This window comes from Lathamus discolor, chromosome 2 (genome assembly GCF_037157495.1).
Source record: "Lathamus discolor isolate bLatDis1 chromosome 2, bLatDis1.hap1, whole genome shotgun sequence".
Taxonomy (NCBI): Eukaryota; Metazoa; Chordata; class Aves; order Psittaciformes; family Psittacidae; genus Lathamus; species Lathamus discolor.
In genome coordinates, this window is record NC_088885.1 from 58,968,938 (window position 1) to 58,990,598 (window position 21,661).

The 21,661-nt window shown below is 45.1% G+C and overlaps 1 protein-coding gene and 1 long non-coding RNA gene across 2 annotated transcripts in view; one reads left to right on the forward strand and one right to left on the reverse strand.

Moving 5' to 3' along the window:
• The window catches only part of PTH1R (parathyroid hormone 1 receptor), a 114,713-nt gene that overhangs the window by 42,370 nt on the left and 50,682 nt on the right, over positions 1–21,661 (forward strand). Inside the window, exon 5 of the mRNA XM_065666978.1 lies at positions 18,772–18,877. Within this exon, the coding sequence (XP_065523050.1) occupies positions 18,772–18,877 (106 nt within the window). The remainder of the gene's footprint in view (positions 1–18,771; positions 18,878–21,661) is intronic.
• Positions 12,416–13,733, reverse strand: LOC136009226 (uncharacterized). Its single transcript, XR_010610413.1, has 3 exons — positions 13,645–13,733; positions 12,854–12,930; positions 12,416–12,483 (listed from the first exon to the last, which is right to left on the reverse strand). It is a non-coding gene; the product is annotated as an uncharacterized LOC136009226 (long non-coding RNA).

The window sequence follows — 21,661 nt, forward strand, 5'->3', positions numbered from 1 at the left end:
AAACTTTGCACAGTATTCATGCAGACACTCAAAGTGTGAGAAGCTTTCTGCATCCTTATAGATAATGGAGATCTTATTCATGCTGTCCATGTATGTGAGGCACTATTTAGGTTCACCTAAAAATAAACATTTAAAATAGAGTTGATCAATCATGGCTATAAAGTATCCGCTTCTCCTCATCAGCTTCAAAGGAAGTGCAGAGCTTGAATGGAAGTATCTGAGCTTTTGGCACTCAAAATTGCATGGATCCCAGTAAAGTTCTAGAAGTATCTGTAACTGAGAGTATCTACCTTCCTTTTCATGTTGTATCCCACCAGGCACTGCGTACCCTTGTTATAGCAGCTTCAATTTCTTCATATTCTTTCATGCAAAGGTGCTTTTGGCATGAGGAGGAAGAGAACTTCTCTCAAATCCAGACTTCTGTCACTGCCTTGTTTCCCAAGTCCCTTCCACTGTTTTTGAAACCTGTAACAATCTCTTCTTTTTGTCTACTGTTATTGCTTCAGCTTTTGTCTACTGTGTAATTTTACACCGTTGCTTACTTGATATAAGATCCATCATGTTTGCCCATTGGGTCTTATACAGAAGGATGTATTATTTCTTCTGATAACCTACCTTACCCCACTTCTTGTGCTTTTCAAGGAGATCTGCCTAAGCCTGATTTTGCCTCTGTTTATGGTTAGTCTGGAGCAGCACCATCCACTGAAATCAGTCACTTGGGTCACGGATGGGTCAAAGGAGCATTGACTCATGGAGCAAAGGCATCACACAATCCGCACCCAGGGCTGAGAACAGACATACCTATGAGGCAAAGGTGCCCAGGGACATCTGTCTTGTGTCTCATAGCTAAAGATGAAAGGTATTTTCTGAGCAAATTCGACAGAAAGATGAATAAGACATCTAGAACGCTTCAGAGGATTACCAGACTAAGGAATTTGTTGTTACAAAAGAGGTATGGAAACCAAGAGCTGCAGTCAGATCCAGGGAAGTGGACCTTTGAAGAGATAGCAAGTATTTCCAGTATTACAACTAAAAACACTAAGTTGGAGTGGAGGGAATTAGGTTTGGAGAGAATCTTTAACCTCAGTCTGCAAGTTTCTAATGATGAAGGGTTGGAAACCACCTGTTGAAAATATCTACCCCAGGCTGACATCTTCAGGTTATCTCTAGGTTTTCCCAAAATATCTGCAGGTGGCTTCCAGTTTTATCCACTCTTCAGTGATTTCTGTGCTCCTGGCTGGCCTAGTTTGCCAAGCTAGAGAGCAAGGCTGAGAAGTGCCTGGACAGGCAAAGCGTCCATCACACCCAGCCTGCTCCCCTGATCTGGATCTGCTCTACCCATCTGGATAGACTGCAGAACAGGGAGAGAAGAGGCTCTCTTCCCCAGGCAACATCTGACTATCACAAATCATTGCAGTCAAATAAACAGCATCACATTTTAGTCCAACACAGAAGCTCACATAAGCCCAGGTGTGACCGAGACCCCAATTTAGGATGCCATTCAATGAAAATAGGCCTGATGGCTCAGTGCCTGCAACTACCAGCAAGTGCTGGGAGCTCACGAGTGGGTAGTGGGAGCATGGCAATGTCATGGAGGAAGACCAATGTGTTGGAGCTGCAGTGGGGCTAGAGAATAGGGTGGGAAAACCCAGAGGGGCAAGACATGCCAAGACTGTAATAATAATATGGTTTTCCGCTATGACCTGTTTTAACTCTGTTTTCTGCCAGAGTGAGTAAATGCTGTGGGTCTCACACACAAAAACAAAAACAAACAAAAAACAACCAAAAAAAGCCAAAACAAAAAACAACCAAACAAACAAAAAAAAAAAACCACCAAAAAAAGCCAGCATCTCCTTGGAGATCTTGGCACAAGCTAGGAGCTCTTTTCTGCTCTTTTCTTGTTCAAGGGAGCAGGCTGGACCAGTTATGGTGTAGGCTACTCTGCTGGGAGATCATAGAATCATTATTTGTTTAGGTTAGAAGGGACTTTAAAGATCATGTGGTTCCAACCCTCCTGCCACAGTCAGGGACACCTTTTAGTAGACCACATTGCTCAAAGCTCCATCCAACCTAGCCTTCAACCGTTCCATCCCAAGCTGGCTCCACATAGGCATAGTGTGGACATTTTTTGCTGGGGCGGGCTGCAGTGGGGTTGACAGTCAGACAATGCCTGGGGTCATATGACCACTTACCACTTAGAGACTTGATCTTCACTCCACACTGTAGAGTCATACGAGGTGCCATAAGGATTTCCATCCCACTCACTTTATTTTGGGCCAAAATGTGGGCTCACAAAAAGTTGCTCAACAAGAAGACTTTTTTCTTTTGTGAGAATTAATTGTTGCAGAGTGATTCTTTAGGTACAAGTCCCTGTGGACTTCGGAGCACAGGATTTGAGTGCCTTTGGGTTTTTTTCCTGTCTAGTTTGGGATAAATCTGGGCCATATTCATTAACTGACACACTGAGTGCAGCTGCTGTCCTGGATGCTGCTGCAGAGACTTGCTTGTTAGTTTCCTGGTCTGCTGGTTGAAAGACTGCTGTCAATGTGACAAGCTTTTGCTGACATTACTTCTAATCTCTTGCAGAGAAAACACCTTCAAACTGAAAACAGGTGTTTGGGTTGTTTGGGTTTTTTTTATTGCTGCTAGAAACTACCTTGATTTGAAGGAATTTTGCTGTCACAGTGGTCTCAGTTGATTTCATGAGTACATTGTAGTCAAAAGAAACCTGGTTTTCCTGGGAAACTGAGTACCATGAGAGTGCTCTGCAGCGGCTCTCCAGGAACAACAGCTTGTTGGTGACAGCATCCTCTGGTGCAACAGCTACAGGACCCATAAGGCTTTGACTGCCTGAACAGTTGTATTTTGCTGTGTGTTCTAACCACACTGACTCACAACAAGCAGGACCAGCCCATTGCTGTCTTCTCCAGCAGGTAATTATCCACATGCAAAAGGCATCAGCCTAGTCTAATGGTTTGTCTGAATATTCAGTAAGTCCTGGGCAAGCATCTAGGCTCCCAGACAAAAGGGAGGAAATTTCCTTCAGGAAAAAATAAATAAATGGGGAATTCACATCTGCAGAAACCTGAATGTGGGCTGGAATGTTTCCTCTGTTCCTGCAGGAGCTTTCTCCCACCATCCTAGGACTAGGACCCAGAATGGATCCATGCTCCCAGGACCTCCTGGAGTCCTAAGAAATCTATTCTCCTGCAGTCACAGAGCTGTTTCCAGCTCTCTGTTTTCAGGTCCCAGATATTTGCAAGATATGCTAAGATGACTTTCTTTGCTGGCTATGGGATTTTTTGCTTGCGACCTTAGCTTCCAGAGATGCTAACGGGAGATACTGTCAGGTATTGTCATAGGCAGTCTGTTAGTTATCTGGGTAAAAATGTGACTGTTACATACATACATACATACATACATACATACTGTTACATACAGTAATTTCAGTATGAGATCTTCCTTTCCAGTACACCAGATGGTCTTTGTGGCACATCTTAGGTGGAATATGAGATGTAGACTTGTTAATGATCATAAAGGTTTCAGGAGTCCTCTCAGATAAAATGTTTCAAGTGTACAGACATTAAATGATTTTCCTAAAGCTATAAAAGAAGACAGTGTCAGAGAAGGGGTTTCACCCCTGCTGTACAGTGGGGAAAAGAGGGGAAGCTCACCCAGCATAGCAAGGAATAGAAACCAAGTTTCCGGTGTTCTAGTATAGGACAGTCCTCAATGGATAGGCCTAATTCACCCTGTGCACATCTGCTGTGACACTCTCAGTCACAGCGATGTAGGGCAAGTGCACTGTGATAGCACAGGGGCTGATTCCCCCAAGAGCCTCCCCCACATGCAAAGCCTCCTAGGACAATGAAGCAGATGATGTATTACTGCAGAAAAAGCTGGGAAGACCTGAGAGTGCCTCTAATGTGACTGCAGAGGAGAGCCAAATCCTTGTGTACTCTGCACGGCTTTCCTGGCACCAGCCAAGGAATGCTGGCATGCCAGCTCCTCCAGAGCTATTAGTGGTGCTGTGTGCTCCAGGGCTGCAGAGAATACGTGCACTGTGTTGCAGCCGCCCTGGAGATCCCACTAGAGCACACTCTTCCATGCCACCCGCCTCAGAGCTCTACTGCACCAGGGCAGGGCTAGGGTTTCAGCCCTGAGGATGGGAGTGGTTTTGGCTGGCCAGAAATTCAGGTCCTCTCCAATTCTTGCAAACCAAACCTTCCCCCCCAACCTCCCCTTCCTGCTCTGAAGGTTTGTTTGCACTTGCCTACGTGCAGCTGAGGAGAAGTTCAGGCTAGCATCAAAGCAACAGGATTATGTGCAGCCTGTCTTGAAGGGCTGGCCACCCCAAACACCCTGCACAAACCACAGCAATTCACATGTCCTCTCCTGCTAGGAGTCTGTAGCTTGTACTGACTCTCCCACAGGCCATTTAGATACTGGACCTGAATCCACAACACTATCTAAACTCTCAGCATTCCTCTAGGTACCTGCAGATCTTGGTTCCACTGTAGCTCTGAACATATGTCTTGTGAGAAGAACTTGTAGTGAAGGGCGAGGCTCCATGTACCAAAGATATTTTCAACAGAGGCCAAATCAGCCTAGCCCAGACTTCACAGCTTCCTCCTTTTGGACCCTGCACTTCTGATTTCAACCCTGAAAAATCAGTGGCTACTGCTATAACTTTATGTCTAAATTGGAAAGGTTCCCGAGTCTGGGTTCATGACTGTTTTAAAAACTAAATGCCAAGCATCATTCCTTGGATGCTTTTCACCTGAGTGAAAAAGCCCTCTCCCTAGCTCAGCCACTGTGCATCAGGCATCATTCCCACATGATAGTTTGGGTGCAGCCATCCTCTTTTAGAAAGTGCAAGAGTTTGACAGCAAGGATGTGGATTGTCCCATTCACCTTAGGGGTAGAGGATAGTGCAGGACAGTTTGCTTCACCACACAGGCACATAGCATCTTTTCTAAGTGCAATTGTCTGCCACTTGGCTGAAAGAACACCTCTGCCCTAGACAACATCCTTAACTGATATCCTTCCTGTGGCTGCAGAGATGCTCAGACACATGGATAGCCAACAGCCAAGCCTTAACAGGCCCGCCTATTCAGGTGATATTTAGTTTGAGAGGTGATCTCTTGCCCTCTGGAAATAATTATTTCTCTGTGCTGACCTCTAAATTTAGGTGATATGAAGCCATTGATGCATATTTTTGGGACCACATAGTCACAGCAGCCTGACATCTGCCATGTGAGCTGCCCCTACTGAGAGCCTATTTTCCCGACCAAACCCATGCTGGCATTTGTCCTTGCTGTGGCTTAACCCTGTGTTGCTATCAGTCACTAGTACCTGACCTCAGCTGCCAGACATGCTGATCAGCATGTCCCGCACAGGAGGGTATGTGAAGATGTACCTCAGGGAGAACAGATACTGCTGTTTTGCTGTGAGCTATCTGAGCCACCAAGGTGTCTCTGCTTTTGGCTGTGGCTGCTGGCACACGCAGTGCAGAGAGGGGAGATGGCATTCAGCCCGTACCTGCCTGGCCCACAGCCTTGGCACAGCATACACAGGGCACAAATTCCTCATCTCTCTGTGGTCCATATGCGGTAGCATCCCACTAGCAGACGTGACCTGGCACAAGTAAATCCCAAACCCTAGTAATGGGACAGGAGACTGAGGGATGTGGTATTAACCAGTTGCAGCAGAAACATCTCAGGAGCATCCACTAAGCCCCTGTATGGACATCAAAGATGGGAAAAATGAATTTAGCTTCCAGCTGACTTCTTCCTCAAATAGGAGAGAAGAACAGAGGGTTGCACCAAGCCAGCTCAGCGTTGTGTCTCTGATATATCTATGTGTGTCTCTGGCTGAGGAGTCGCTGGAGGCTGGACACATCTGCATGTTTGGCACTGAGAGAGCAAAATGCACACAGGGCTCTGAAAAGGAGGAGGTTAGTCTGACCTAAAGGCTTTGTGGTGTCCCAGGTCTCTAAGCTGCAGGGCACAAAAGAGAAATCAATTACAGCCTGGAGCAGCTCCATTGGAAATTCAGTCAAGCCTTTGAGCAAAACAGGCTAATGATTTGCCAATGGAAGGCTGTGGAGCAGCAATTCAGACTGCAGAAGCTGTTTTCTCATTCCCATTGCAAGCAGAGCTCCCCCTGACACCAATGGAAGGGAGCTTAATGTTTTTACAGCTTGTTACCACTCATCGTAGCTGTCTGCTCTGAAATCTGTCTTTTCCTCTCCTGCCACCACCCCATCTCCTGGTGAGACATACATCCACGGGAAAGACAGAGGTAGTCAAAACAGATAATGGTAGGAAATATGAGAAGGCTTGATGTGCCTGGGGGAAACTGAGGCAGTAAGGCTGCCACTTCTGCTCACTTTTCAAACTCCCAATGATGCAGATGTAATTACCTAAAAAGCTTAGATTTGCAAAGGTATGTAGGTACTAAACATATTCAGAGTTCAATGTCAAATTAGTAAGACAAGATCATTTGGGACCCCCAGCTGAGGCTTTTTTTGCCTCTAGGCAAATGCTGTGCCCTGTAGGTGGTAAGCTGTGATTCATTAGCTAAACCAAGGAGCATGTGCTCCCAAGTCCTGGCCCTATTCCTTTAAGTGACCTTATAGGTTGCCTGAACTTGGACTTAGCTCTGCATCTTATTGACTGGCAATATTGGGCCATTCTAGGCTTAAGAACTATGAGGAACATGGCAGGAATACAAGGGCAGGTGGGATATAACGGGATTCCAATGCTGAAGAAGAGATGTCCTCAATGTAGTACCTTTATATGGAGATCTAGTCCATGAAGTGAGCAGACCCTAGAGCATGATGTACTTCAATTTATAGCCTGGCATTGCTCTTTGTCACTCTACCTCTTTTGTCCAGATCAACCTCCCTTATTTCTAGATGCTCCTCAGCACTGTCTTGAGTTTTTCAGTGGTCCAACGGTAATGCTACAGTTCTATGATATTTTTGCCTTAGGCCACAAATCACAATTCAAGCCAGGAGGACTGGCCAAACTCTGAGAACAGTGTTCTCCTCCCCACCCCTACACTCCAAAACCACTCAACATTATTTAGTCAACAAAGGGTTTTAAATACCTAACTGATCTTCAGGTAAGTAATTCCCACTCTCACTCTCTGCCTTCATATTCAGGACAGATCTGACTCAGGTGCAGAGGAGGGTATCGCAACCTCTGTCTCTTGAGGTGATTTTTTGCAAGTCACATACACACACACATGCACACATCAATGTAGGAAAAGATTGTTTTGGCTTGATTTGAAAAATATATTCATATCTGTGTTATTGGATGAGTATATGCAATATGTTATTTCTATATGTGAATCTCTATTTTGCCTAATATTGATCATCTAAAGATTAGTGAGCTGTGACAGTGGCACTCCTATTTTTAGTACTCATAGATCAAAGTCACCAGAATATTTTTTGCTTGTATCACTACCTAATAGAGGTAATAATTCTTTCTACTTAATAGCAGGTGTTTACTCATAGACCTTGCTTATAATTGTCGCCTTAAATGCCTTTCAATTAGACACTCCACTGGGAGTCTTTCATTCTTCAGCTTTAATATTATTGACCTGGTTTCAAACAAGCAATTTTAGTTAGCTGTGAAATGGAGAGAATCCCATTTCTGTGCAGTTTGGAGAGTTGAATAAAGGCTGTTGCATCCTCCTCCCAAGCACACTCGCACAAGGCATATTGTGCTTTACAACCCCCGGCTCTTTTGCTGCTGGTGTGAGAAATAGTTAAAAGTACTCTTTTTCTAGAGCTCTCCTTTCATGATTTGATACAGATCTTTCTCCTGCACTTCTTATCAGTACTTTCCACTGTGGGAGGATGACAAGGGAATATGTGGCAGAGTCCATTAAAACAAATCTGTTTGCATCCTTGGCCCAGCTGACTGCAACCATCTGTCTCGTCTGAGGAAAATTCCGAGTACTTGAGCAAAAGACTCCCTCATCCAGGGAGGGTGTTCCTAGAAACGATTTTAAAAAAATTAAAAAGAAAAACAAAAAAACACCACAAAAAACCAAACCAGTGCCTGAAGCTTTGAGAACCAGAGAGAAAACTGAAAGAGGGAATTGGTTTTGAGAGGTGCAAAAGGGAAGACAAAGGGGAAGGAGTTGGACTCTCCCATAAAGAATCAAGGAAAATGCATCTGTTGCTCTGAGTGATGTCATCTCTCACATAACTGAAATAGACTTTCTTAAACAATTTTGGGACCATAGGGCCTGTACTCAGATGATCCTTGTACCTTGATACTCCTTGTATCTGTGATAGGCACATAGGAACGAGGAAAAAGGTGTCCATTTTAACAAGAGAACCCCTTACGTACCCCTTTTGGACTCTTGTTTTGCAAGAAAAAATCATAAAATCATAGAACCATGGAATGGTTTGGGTTGGAAGGGACTTTAAAGCTCATCCAGTTCTAAACCACCCTTCCATGGACAGGGACACCTTCCACTAGACCAGGTTGCTCCAAGCCCCATCCAACCTGGCCTTGAACACTGCCAGGGATGGGGCAGCCACAGCTTCTCTGGGCAACCTGTGCCAGGGCCTCACCACCCTTACAGGGAAGAACTTCTGCCTCAGATCTCATCTAAATCTCCCCTCTTCGAATTTAAATTAAATGTGAGAGGGAAAAGAAAGGGCAAAAATCAAGCTTTGTATCCTTGATAATGGTGAAACAATCATTGTAGATAGCAAGGTATGAAACTAAAACAAACCATCTGCTGTCAAAGTACAAGGCAAAACGAGGAAGAAAGAAGCCAGCATTGTAGCTAGGCTTACATGCTAGGAAATGCGGGGGGGTTACAGCACATTTCTGTTTCTCATCCCTTGAAGATGAGAGAAAGGATTAGGTGTGAGCAAAGACAAATTAAATCACAATATCAGAGTGACTTCTACTTTGTTTCATGGTCCTCCATATTTCAACAAGGGAATGGAGCATAGACATAGGGTTCCATCTACAAAGAAGGGGACCTTCAAGTTTCAGGAGGGTCAAGCATAATATTCAGTAGTCATCAAGGAGCAATCTTGCATCTCTCCAGCAGGTCAGAGAGCACAGACCTGCTTTTCAAGCTTAAGCCTGCAGCCCCTGCCTTGGTCTAGGCAGAGGGGACAGTCCTCGAGTTCAGTTGGTCTCAAGCTTGGAAATCCAGCTGAAAAGGGTAGGGTTTGTCTCATTCCACAGAGAGATCTGGAGATATGTGGACCCATTCGGTTTAGAAGTATCAAGGATGATAAAGGTCCTCTTCTGTAGCTGTCATGGTAACATTCCATCCCAAAGAAATATTTTACTATATGGTCATAAATGCAGTGGTCATCCACATTCAAATCCGTTAATTTCCTCTGGCATGAATTATCATGAACCTGAAAGTTGTGCTTTGCCCAGGTAGATTTTCTTCCCACTCTTCTTGTTCTGTTTGAATGACAAGGCTTCCCCAAGGCAAAGTGAGAGCAAATGGGATTGGAAGGGCATCAAGGAGACCAACTTAGACTGTACTATTCAGCAAGAAACAGTGACAGAATGTAACATTCCCAATTCTGCCCAACATCTTTCCCTGACGACATTTCCTCTTTCCACTCACTGGTGTTTCTCTTTTTACAGCAGTCATGGGAGAACCATGCTGAGTCCTAGTCTCTATTATTCATGGGTTGAGAGGATGGATTTATGATTGAGGGCAGGACTATATCCTACTCTTTACAGGGCAATGAGGCACTGCAAAACAGGGAGGAAAGCTTCTCAAAAGCATGTAGACACCTCCTAGACATGGAAGGTCTGGGTCTGAGGGCAGGATGAAGAGTGGGGACCAGCCAGCTTGGTGAGGACAGCTGTGGGAAGGGCTGAGACAATCCTGAAAACAGCATGAGGTTATTCAGCTTTCTGTATCTGCAGTGCAGGGTCCTTGAGACCTGCTAGCCAGAGCAGAGACCTCCTGCTGTTCTGGAGCAGGCTGTGGTTTGGGTGATGTGGTCAAGGGATTAAATCAAAACCACCAACTTCATTTACCCTCTGGGAGACTCGGAAAAACAGGTAGAGGGCAGAGCAGCTTGTGCATTAACCTCTCAGTGCTTCCCCAGCTTGTGGCTAGAGTCCTATTTCATCAGGATCCACCAAGCTCTTCCTCCTCCTTCACATCAATTCCTTTTCTCCCCATCCTCTTCTTCATCTGGGTGCTTCTTGGTTCTCCACATCCTTTCACCCTTCTGTCTTCAAGCTCTCCTGATCTGATTGTCCCATTCTGGTGTTTATAGGCTCAGTCTTTAAAAGGAGTAAGATGTCTTTTGAGATTGATTCCCATCCTCTGTAAGTAGGATGTGGTGAGGGGCAGAATGCACACCTTGCTTCAAGTGGCAGGAAAGCAACACAGAGAGCTCAGGTCAGCACTCACCTGCCCAAGCTCTCACAACTGAATTCCTGCCATGCTGCATCATCGTTATGGGTCATATTGGGTGCCCATGGGCAAGCACAGTAGAGCTCAGGGATAAAAACAGGAGCTCCTGTTAGTCTTACGTCTGGTCCCACAACAGGTGGGTAAATCTGATGCTTATTCCCCCAAGACTTACACACTTTGCTGCTGTCATACCCCTACATTAGCATGCACTGAGCAAAGCATCTGCAGCTGGCAGAAGGGAAAAGACATTAGTCCCACTGCAGCAGCGCACACAAGCTGCAGACCCAGCAGCAGAAGTGGCTTCAAATCTGCTTTCTCCTGTTTGGGCCTGGCCTGTCCATGAGTCCAGGGTCTCCTGCTACAAAACAACCTGCCTCTTCCCATCCTTTTCACCACTCTGGTGTTCTGAGCAAACCACAGCTCCATAGCTTTTGCGATTAGCTGCTGGCAGTGGATCATGTCTCTGCTGCTTTCACTGCTGTATCTCTGGCTGGGCCAGCTGGTACTTTGGCTTTATTTATTTTTAAATCTTTCCAGCATTAACCTGAAAGGAAATAGGTTTCAAACCACACTATTTTTCCCCCCTAATGTTGGAAATAATGCCTATTCAGTTAAATTAAATCCCTCAGGGCAGAACAAGTACCACTCCCTGCTTGCCCCCCTCAGTTAGCTCCTCTTTGCAACAAATTGCCCCGCAATGGACTTAGTTGCCGCCTTCTTTTTTCTTTATGGTTTTTATGCCAAGGCACTGACAACGTGCAGGCAGAAGGTAAGAAGTGCAGAGGTAGCAGGAAATTAAGAAAGGGAATTAGATTATTTGGGCAGTGAGCAAATCCAGCACTGCCCAAATCAGAAAAGAGTAAACACAGTTTATCTGTATTTACCCTACACTGTTTCTCCACAAGGGAAATGCTGTAAGCCGTGGCTGAAATATGATGTGCGAGACCCTTACAGTCCAAGCACAAGCCCAGAGGAGCTTTTAGAGGGCGAGGGATGTGTTTTGCCTGAAATGCCAACTTCCAGAGTCAAGTGGTGGGGTCACGATCTCCTTCTGAACCCAACGAGGAGTTTTGCTTGCCAGGGAGCAAGTGTCCTGAGTGTCTGCAAAAGCCAGCATGCAAATCCAGCAAATCACAAGCATACCTGTATTTCTTCTGTGAGAAACAGCCAGGCACAGAGCACAGTTAATCACCAGTTGAGTTACAGCCTGACAGATCCTACTTTGCTATAGGACTGGCAGCAGACCCAGTAACAGAGATTGCATAGGGTACATTTTGTCCAAGAGAGCACATACAAATCCCTGGTCTTTCCATACTTGCCAGGGTTCATCTGGACCTGAATAAACCAGCAGGAGCTGGTGGCCAGGAGGTGCAGGTTTTGAGCACTCATTTGCAACATATAGGAAATCAAAGGAGACAAACTAGGTATCTAAGCCCAATCATAAAAGAATCAAGAGAACCCATCCTCTCTCATCTAAAGGAAGGTATTTCCATTTACTAAAAAAAACCCAGGGATCTGGATCTCAGTTCTACGCCATCCCATGTTGCCACCCCACTACTGACCAACCTCATGCAATGCTTTGTGTTGCCAGCTAACTCGACATTGCCACCTTTTCCTGCTTCTGAGCAATTCCCCATTGCCATGAGCTCCTGACTGACACAGTTTTGGCTCAGCCCAGGGTGATGGCCACATCAGCTCCTGCCAAAGGCAGGTGAATCCCTACTCCATGGCATTTAGTCGTGCAGCCTTGTCTGCATGCCTAGCATCAACACATTGTCTCCAGCCCAGCCTGATGCTGTGATATAAGCAGAGGTATGCTCACCTGTAGCAGGTGCAGGTCTTGTGTTAGGTTACATTAATCTTCTAATTCTAACAGCTATCTTGACCCTTACAGAGTGTAGGAGAGGAGTTGTTCCTGCTGAAATAAAGCTCTAATTTTATTTCCTTCCCACTCGTACCCTCAGTTCAACTGCAGTCTCCGTTGCAGAAAAAGGACTTGGTTTGCGATCTTCTATTGATTCATTTGGTGTTTCAGTTGGTCCCTTCACCCAGGCACTGTTAGAGGAAAAGCATAAAGAAGTTTTGTCACACTCCCCAAAGATGACTAAATGATGGTATCTGTGTCCCCACACCAGTCCATCAGGTTCACTCCATAAAAAGACAGCAGTAACATCACACCTTCCAGAGGTGATCACCAAAATCAGCAGGACTGGTTTGGAGTGTGACCTCCATGATCCAGCAATGTCCCACCCTGTTCCCCCAGCCTTCGGACCCACCTCCCTTTTCCACTGGCACTGATGCTTTCATTTTCACCTTTTCCTTCTTTTCCCAGTTTTCCCTCCTGCCTGCACCCTCTTTCTGCTTCACACCCAGCAATTACCTCATCTACTGCTGTCCAAGATGGTGATCACCAGCCATCCCTTACCTTGGGCCTGTCAAACAGCTGTGATGCTCTCCACCCCAACCAAGGAATCTGTTTGCCTTCAACTATTTGTTGAGATGCTGCCAGGGAAGTTTCACAAAAAGGATAGTGTTATTTCTGAAAATGAGTCCCATAAACAAGGATGAATATGACCTCCCCGTTGAGATTTGGGGTTTACTTTAGCGGCTGGGAGATTAGCCAATGAAATGGAAATACCAGAAAACATTATCATAATACCCCATGGCCTCCTCTGGGGGTAAAGGGAAGGGGGGGGGGGGGTGAGGCAAAGCTGGACCAAAACTGATTTAACAGCCTCTAGATAGCATTGTCATTCTACCCTTCCCTGCTTGGCCTGCTTCCTGCTCTGCATTTCTGCTTTCTCTGAAAAAGGGGGAGAAAAAAAAACAAACACACTTTCATTTTTTTCCTGGCAAAAAACAGCGCTGGGAAACTGAGAGGTGATAACCATTGAGAAAGAGTAGCAGATGGGCTTTGATCGCAAAGCTGGGGAAGCCAGAAAGGAGCCCCATCTCTTCCAGCTGTAGCTAGTCTGAAGCAGCAGGACTGAAATGTAAAGCTGGCACTTAGCTGTGAGGTGCCCAGCCTGAATACTTCCAGCATGTATAAACATGATGCCAAGTAATCTCAGCACAGGAACTTACACTGAAAAAATTTATGTGAGGACTCATGAAAAGGAATTTGCTGTCAGTTCTTGTAGAGTGATTAACTTCTGCAGGGGCACAATGACCTTGATCTCATACTTCAAAATAGATGGATTTGGGAGATACACCTACCTGTGACACTACTTCTGACCTACCACAGATGCTTTTCTTGCTTCTAGAGCTCATGCCAGCTGAAGCTCTGCAATTAAACACCACAGATCTCAGTCTTGTTAGTGGTACCAATTACTGCAGTTGTCAGCTGCCTAAAGGGGATAAAAGGGGGAAGAGGGAGAGAAGAGAGAATCCCCACAGCTGATCTGATGTATTTTAGGTGGTGGTTTGAGGATGGAATGAATTTCAGCTGATCTGTGTTTCTAAATACTCAGTGACTATAACGGGAATTCTGGGTAGAGACTTCAGACTGGCAGATCTTATCCTGAATATTTCCAGTTGGCCAGCAGGGCAGGTATTGTACTGATAAGTACATATGGTATTTGTTCTTTTCTGTTGGGTAATCAGTGTCTCCAGCATGAAAGGTTTGGGGCTGCAGGTAAGGAGGCTTATAGCAGGGTTTTTTTTTATTAAAGGTGAGTGAAATACTGAATATGCATGCCTTTGCAAGTTGTGGCTGCAGTGCTCACCTGAACGAAGCACTTCTAGCACCCCTTATCTACTGCTTCATGGTCCTGAGCAGCAGGCGTAGAGAATGCAGATTGTGCTGAGCATGTAAAATCAGACCAAACCCTGGATGTATGTTTATGTTCCTGCATGCTCAGAATGCACAAGCTTTCTTTAGATTTAGAAAAACAACCTATAGGTTTATATGAAAACAGCCTTATTCAGTCAGTCTTCTGTCCAAACAGACAATCCTTAGAAGCTGCTAGTTTAGGATGCTTAGAGAAAGAGACAGCTCTTACAGATGTCACCTTCCAGATTTTGGTGATCAGCAGTTTAAGACTGCTGATCACTGAAAATTTCTGCGTGAGACATTTGCATCCAAGCTGCAGTTTTTAACAGCTACTGATGAATATTTTTCTTTATTAATTTGTCTAATCCTATTTTGAATCCCCTGTTATGATTGGCTTACATGCTTTTTCCTATTCCTTTTAGACCTTCTTCTCTTCATCTTGTGCCTCACAGGTTTCGAATTCTGCAAATCTGTGACTAATCAGCTTTGCACTGTTGAGTGTCTTACAGACACATCTCTGACCACATTTCTCCCAACCCAAGGGATCTAAATCCACTACAAAGTAGTGACTGCTTCATGAGCATTAGCTCCCACCTGTTATGAATGCCTGCAGCCTGTACCTCAGCACATCTGAAAATGAAGCCACTTATTTCTCTGCCTAGGGACATTCAGATTCCAAGAAGTTGGCATACATGATTGCTAATTACTTTAGCAAGGATGTCCCACAGTATTTCTGGATCAGGTGTTGAGACTATTTGTTAAAGTTTTGCTGAGCCAGATCCGAGTAAGTCTAATATCATGAGTGCATCTGTGTTGCAAAGAAAATGTTCTTGTGGCTTTCATCTAACTTTTGGCAGCCAGGAAAAAAGGGTGACTAAGGAAGCATTGCCTTAAGATTGGAATATCCAGAGCAAGAAAATCAGATGCGTAGGAGAAAGTGGTATTGAACAGTCAAAATTGTTCTAGTAGCCAACAAGTCCGAAGCTGCTGTATGGTTTCCAGCTGTGATTCTCTGCTCTATCCTAACTCCTGTCCCTTGAACCCAAGTCTGAGCCATTTTGGTATCTCATCTGGCAGTATGTGCCTGAATCTTCTGCCCCTGGAGAGCTTCCAGCTTGGTTAATGCATTGAAATGCCTCAGAAGAAGGTTTAACAGGGGTAGAGGCAGGGGCCATGGAGATGTTTCGAGGGCTGGAGCACTTTTAAGGAGACAAGCTGAGGAAGCTGGGGTTGCTCAGCCTGGAGAGAAGGCTCCAGGGAGACTTTAGAGCATTGCAGTGCCTAAAGGGGCCAACAAGAAAGCTGGAGAGGGGCTTTTGACAAAGGCAGGTAGGGACAGGGCAAGGGGGAATGGATTTAAACTGACAGAGGGGAGACTGAGATGAGATATTAGGAATAAATTCTTCCCTGTGAGGGTGGTGAGATATTGGAACAGGTTGCTCAGGGAAGTTGTGGTTGTTCCATCCCTAGAGGTGCTCAAGGCCAGGCTGGATGGGGCTTTGAGCAACCTGGTCTAGTGGAAGGTGTCCCTGTGCATGGCAGGGTGATTGGAACCAGATGGTTCTTAAAGTCCCTTCCAACTCAAACCATTCTATGATTCAGGACCAAAGGAACAGCATTACCAGGCTGCATAGTTTCCTTAAGTCTCCTGAGAATAGCTGTCTCCTTCAAGTTGCAGGACCGAATGATAATCTATTCTTGTTCATATAGCTGTTTACGTACATGTTTTAGCCTTTTTGACCCAGGAAAAACACAGAATGATAGGTCCTAAACATGCCTCTTAGCATTTGAACAAGTTCTGGGGGAAGGGAGAGAATGGTGAGTTGTGTTTGGTTTTGTTGTTGTTTTTTTAAGGGTCTGGCAGGTTTTCTAAATTTAAGATTAGTAACCAGGGCTCAGGAAAGCTGAGGAGCCTTTGGGTCCTGAGGGTTGGGTTCAGAGCTCTGGCCCAGCCATTCTGCCCAGTTCTGACAGTGCTCGGTGACTTTATCTCCCTTTCTGGGAAGTAAAACTTATTTTCTGTCCTGGCCTGGAGACCATATGTCCTACTAGCTGGGAGCAGCCCTACTCTCAAAGCACAGCCAAAGGAGCCTGAGGATTAAGCATGCAAGGGATGAATCATTTGAAAAGCCTAAGGTCAGATTCTGCTCTGGCCACCGTAAATCCAGGCTATAACTCCTCCAGCTTTGGTGGAATCACTCAGGGTTTGTGCAGGTATAAATGACAGCAGAATTTGACCCACAGGGTTCATGTTTCTAATAAGAGTTTAAATGTGGGATGTTGCCTTAAATATGGACAGGCCAAACATCTGGAAAAGGATGGTTTTGTTTTACATTAATGTTAATGCAGTTTTGAAACCAACTCCCACTACTGGAGGATTTTTAGTGTGGATTTTTTCCAAGGACATGAAAAACTAACTTCTGTTTTACTCAGAATCCTGTTATCAGATCTAGCTATCCATCTGTGTGTCCATTGCTGCACCAGCTGCTCAAACATACACTGTCCCTCTCCATAGGAGCACTCTGGGAAATTGAATCTGAGTTTACCTCTAAGCTGGATTTCATTAACCCTCATTATGTCATTTGTAATAAGTCTTGCTCAAGAACTGATTTGCCTTCAGCTAGTTTCTTACTTGCTTTCCAAAATGAATTAACTTGAGTGAAGTAACCTTAATTCTGAATAGCAGCATTTTGGGGGAGTACAGCAAAATGTCATAACCCCGTTCAGTCTATGCTTCAGAGGAATTGAAATGAGCAGCCACCTCCATAAGCAGGCTCTGCAGCCCATCAACAGGTTTTCCTCTCATCTACAGGTCACAGCTGTCTCCACAATGTTTTGTAATCTTTCCTTTGCCTGCCTGTACTATGCATTGAGGTTTAAGTCTGCTCCATCCATCAGGATGTGAAGCACTACCCTAGGTTTTGCATAGCATATTTACAGTGGCCAGTCCCACCAGCACAGTCAATATAATAAAATAAAAGGAAAATAAAAGTTGCTTTCTATAAACCAGTATTGCAGCCCTTGCTTACATTATGCTTTTGTGAGTGAGTGTGCTAAATTCTCTACAAATTGAGAGAGGCAACATCTCCTCTCATTGCATTTATAGCCTGATTAATCAAAACAGACATGTATTAGGGAAACGGAGACAATGAGAAGAGTGGTCATAGTGCCTTATCTACATCCTTAATTCAGGAGCCCTACAAGTTGTTACACATGGCTATTCTTTGCTTTGAACTGTTTTGGAGCAGTCTTGTGTATGAGGATTTCTCCCACAGACACTCTACCATGACTGGCAGAGTACCAGGGATGGACCCAACCTCAAAGGTTTCACAGGGGTGGTCAGGTGCTGCAGGTCAGAGCCTGAAAAGGAGGATTGACACTAGAACAATATAGCCCACAAATTTCCTCACCCCCTTACATGATGCAAAGCACCTGCAGAGTATGATCAGCATCACCCATTCTGGTGGTGATGGAGATCTAGGGCAAAAAATGAATGTGGGAGAAGGTTAAGTATATCGCTTTTTTAGGGGAAGGTGGGGAGATAGAAAAGAACAAAGGCAGTATCACCTCAGTGCACCTGGGATGGGTGCAGTGAAATGTTCATGACTTCCTGCAAAGTGACATGCAAGAAGTCGTCCTAATCTCAGTTCTATCTGGCAGTGGGACTGGTCTCAGATGCCTGAGCAGAACGTACAAGCTAAGTGCCCAAGAAGCGCAGCAGAAAATTAAAGCAGCCATATTGCATTAGATCAAAGCTCCATACTCTATAACATTTGTAGAACAAGCCTTCCCCATGGTGGTACACCCCAGATTACTGAGGCCAGCCGTTCCTGATGGGAACGTGCCAGCCTTATGAAGCAAGATTGTTTTTCTCTATTTTGATGAGCAGTGAGTGCCTTTGAGAGCCAAGTGTATCTCATATCAGGAAGAAACAAACGGTGGGGGGTAAAACAGGACCCTCCCTGCCCCCCCTTTTCTTGTTCTTTGACCTGTAGAGGTCTTACAGGGTGAGAAATCTAATTCTCCCAGGATGGTGCACAAGGTTTTCCCTGAGCCTCCGTTTTGGGGGGCAGATACTGTCAGCTCACAGCCCTGCCTGGGGTAGCACTCTCTGCACTTGTTCTTGGACTTATAGAGGCTGAAGGCCTGCCTGCATGCAGAGATGGAAATAGCACTGCGTTGATGGTGGCAGGTTGCAATTCTTAAGAGGAAGTAAGGACAATATTATTTACTAGAATATTTTTCCCTCTTAGATAGTAGTCTTGTCCCTGCGAGCGGAGGCAAGCCAGCCCAGAAATTGCTGGCTTCCTGTGTGTGCATGTGTATGATGTGCATAATTGCAGCGTGTGCTTCCTTTGCCATGTACATGGATGATTCTATGTGGCATCTTGTAAGAGGTGTTGCCTGGGACACTAACTGCCGAGCAAAGATGCACATAGAGTAAGGCTGGTGGACAAAACTGATGATGCAAAAGAGATTATACATTCGGATCACCTACATTATCTAATAAGTTTGCGTCCTGCTGCTCTTCACATGCTGAGGTTTAACCTCATTTCTCCCCATCACTGCAGGTGGATGCTGATGATGTCATTACCAAAGAGGAGCAGATCTTCCTACTGCTAAAAGCCAAGGCTAAGTGTGAGCGACACCTCAAAGCCAAGGTCCCCAAGGTGCATGGTGAGTGTTCCCACAGCAATCCAGACTGCATGGCTGGGCCCAGACTCCTCTCTGCTCAAACCCAGCCCTTCCCCTTAGTCCCACACACATAGTTAGGCAGCTGAAGAAGGCCCAATATATTTTTTTTCAGGTTAGGCTATCTTTAACACAAGGTGCTGTGAAGCAAAGCTGTCACAGCCTCTTTCTTCTCCTCCAGAGCTCCAGATGCCAAAGGGTCAGGAGGGTTGAAAGAGTCTTAGTCATGGGTTTACAGCTCCCTTATTGTATATACCCAGAGCCCACTTACCATCACCAGGCAAAGTATGGGAGATAGCATCCACCATGATTTGTCCCAAGATCCTTTGCAGCATGACACCAGTGGTACGGGAAACAAAGCATTCTTCCAACAACACTTCTTTGTTTCCCTCTGACATACTCTCTCTATTCTCCTCAAATAGGCCTAAGCTCAACTAAGCCTTTTTCTCCCACTTCCTTTCTATTTTGAGCTGCAAAATCATTACCAGATGTAAAGCTGGAGGGAGAAGGAAGGGAGAAAGCTCTCTCATGTGGGTAGCAAAGTAATCATCTCCCATTGGGTTCTTTCATCAATTTCAGATGTGCTAATTATTGGCACCAGGTCTGTGTGCTGAGCCATCCTGCACCCACTCAGCTACTCCTGGGTGGGCATGCTGTCCCATCTCCCTCTGTTGCCTGGCTGATGAAGACAAGCTAGAATGTTTCCCACTTCCACTGTTGCAGCTTAGAGATCTCTTTTCTACAGCCAGCACTCTGGGAGTACCTAGAGACATCACCAGCAGAAGGAGGGTTCCCTAAAGCTAGCAGTGATTTCAGAGCAGAGTTGCCTGCCCACCTGGTGTCCCTCTCCTGTTGCAAATGACAAAAGGACAGCAAGAGGCCATAAAAGCCCGGCTTTCATTTTATTCCAGGCCTCCTGCTTTGCATCAACCAAAACCTCAAGCCACATCCTCAGTTGCTTCTTTGTCCTGTCCACCCAATGCCCAATTAACACCTCATTAAAAAACATACGTGCAAAGGCATTTCCTTCTGTTGTACTATAGACCACCTACCTACCTTGGGATCTGGTGATGTCCACCAGCTGGTCTTGCTCTCACACCCTATTTTCTAATTCTTTTCTATGTGACTGTCAGCCTTTAGTATTTATCTCTCTCCTTAATTGTCAGGAACAGTGTTGGTAGGGTTGAGGAGATGCATGTGGCTGACAAGCAGACTTTGGGCTCTTTACCATGGTCAGTTTGGTAGAGCAGAGGAATCATAGCACTGGGTTTTGCAAATATGCCTTTGTTCCTGTTTTGAGACCTGGTTCTGTGATTGAGGCCAGCATTAGCTCTGCCTTTGACTGGAACGGAAAGAAATCTAATACATTTTCATTTAGATATCTCATGAACCCAAGTCCTGGCTTTGGAAAAAGCTATTCTGAGCTGCTCAGGCAATAGAACTCAGGCTCACTGATGCATTCTGTGTTGCAAATCTCTGCCTAATCCCAAGCAGCACAGCCAAGAGGAAGAATCACCTTGATGTCAATAATCACAGCAGTAATACGGCTTTAAATATTCAAAGCCAAAGCAATCATTAGCTTTACATCAAAGTAGTTAGATCGAATTAATCTGTAAGTGGTCCACTAATCCAAAGGCACAATGAATTCTCATTAAGCCTTTCCCCAGAAACATTTTAAGATGTTGTGAAAGAATCTTCAGTGGCAGCGCCTCTGCAACACCCCCAAAATTCACCCTAGTGCTTCACAAACAAGGCATCAAGTTGCCAGACTGTTTCTGAGGTGGGCTAGAGTCGGTGATCACAGACAGAGGATTTTGCAATTTGTAAATGATCTTCCCACTATGCAGAAGAGATGTCATCCAGTGATTTTTAAGATACAGATGCCTTTGGATACATGAAATGATAATGCTATATGGATATTTGAGAACAGACTAACTTGATCTTCATTTTGAGGTGTATCTGCTCTTTCATGCTGCAGGAGTCAAAGGAGATGGATAGTTTTAGATCCTCTTATGGGGTGGGGGTGGGGGGGACAGAACAAAAAGCTTTAATCTGTACTGTGTTAGCTTTAATGTAATTAATTGTCTGGCTAAGGCTCAGAAGCTTTGTTTTTTCACAAAGGCTTCAGAGCCCAGGGTGAAAAGTGATTAGGTCCAGTCTTTTCCTCCTTTGATGATATAGAAACTGGGGCCTGGCTTTGATTTGTGTTAATCACCCAAGGACATATGCGTCTGCCCTTCTCAGCCAGATGGAGGACCTCATCCTATTGCCTCTTCCCTTGCTACAGACCCAAAAGAAAAAACCTATTAAGAGCAACATGGTCTTTGCAATTAAGATGCACCAGGCCCCACCTGCAGACAATATTTATGGGGGCAAAGTTGTTGCAACCTGGAGCAATATAAACCCTGGGCAGCCACCCCTAGCTTTCAGTACCCTGTGATCTCACTCGGAGTGTTTCTACGAAGCACCCATTTGGGTGGCAGGAGGACTCTTCTAACTGCCACAGAGAACTTGAGTTGTGTTATTACACCACCAGGTCTCCTATCTGTCTTGTCTTTGGATTTCTAGTGGTGTGGGACAGTTGTCCCTCACAATGTATTTGTATTTTGGATCTGCAAGACTTAGCCTTTCCTGGAGGGAAAACAAGGGATTCTGCAGGCAGGGAGCTGCCTCAGTTTAATAATAGTGGCAACCTATGGCATTGATGTGCAACTATATCTGTAACAAGTCTACCTACTGGCAGTAAAACTGATGGTCCCCATATGACAG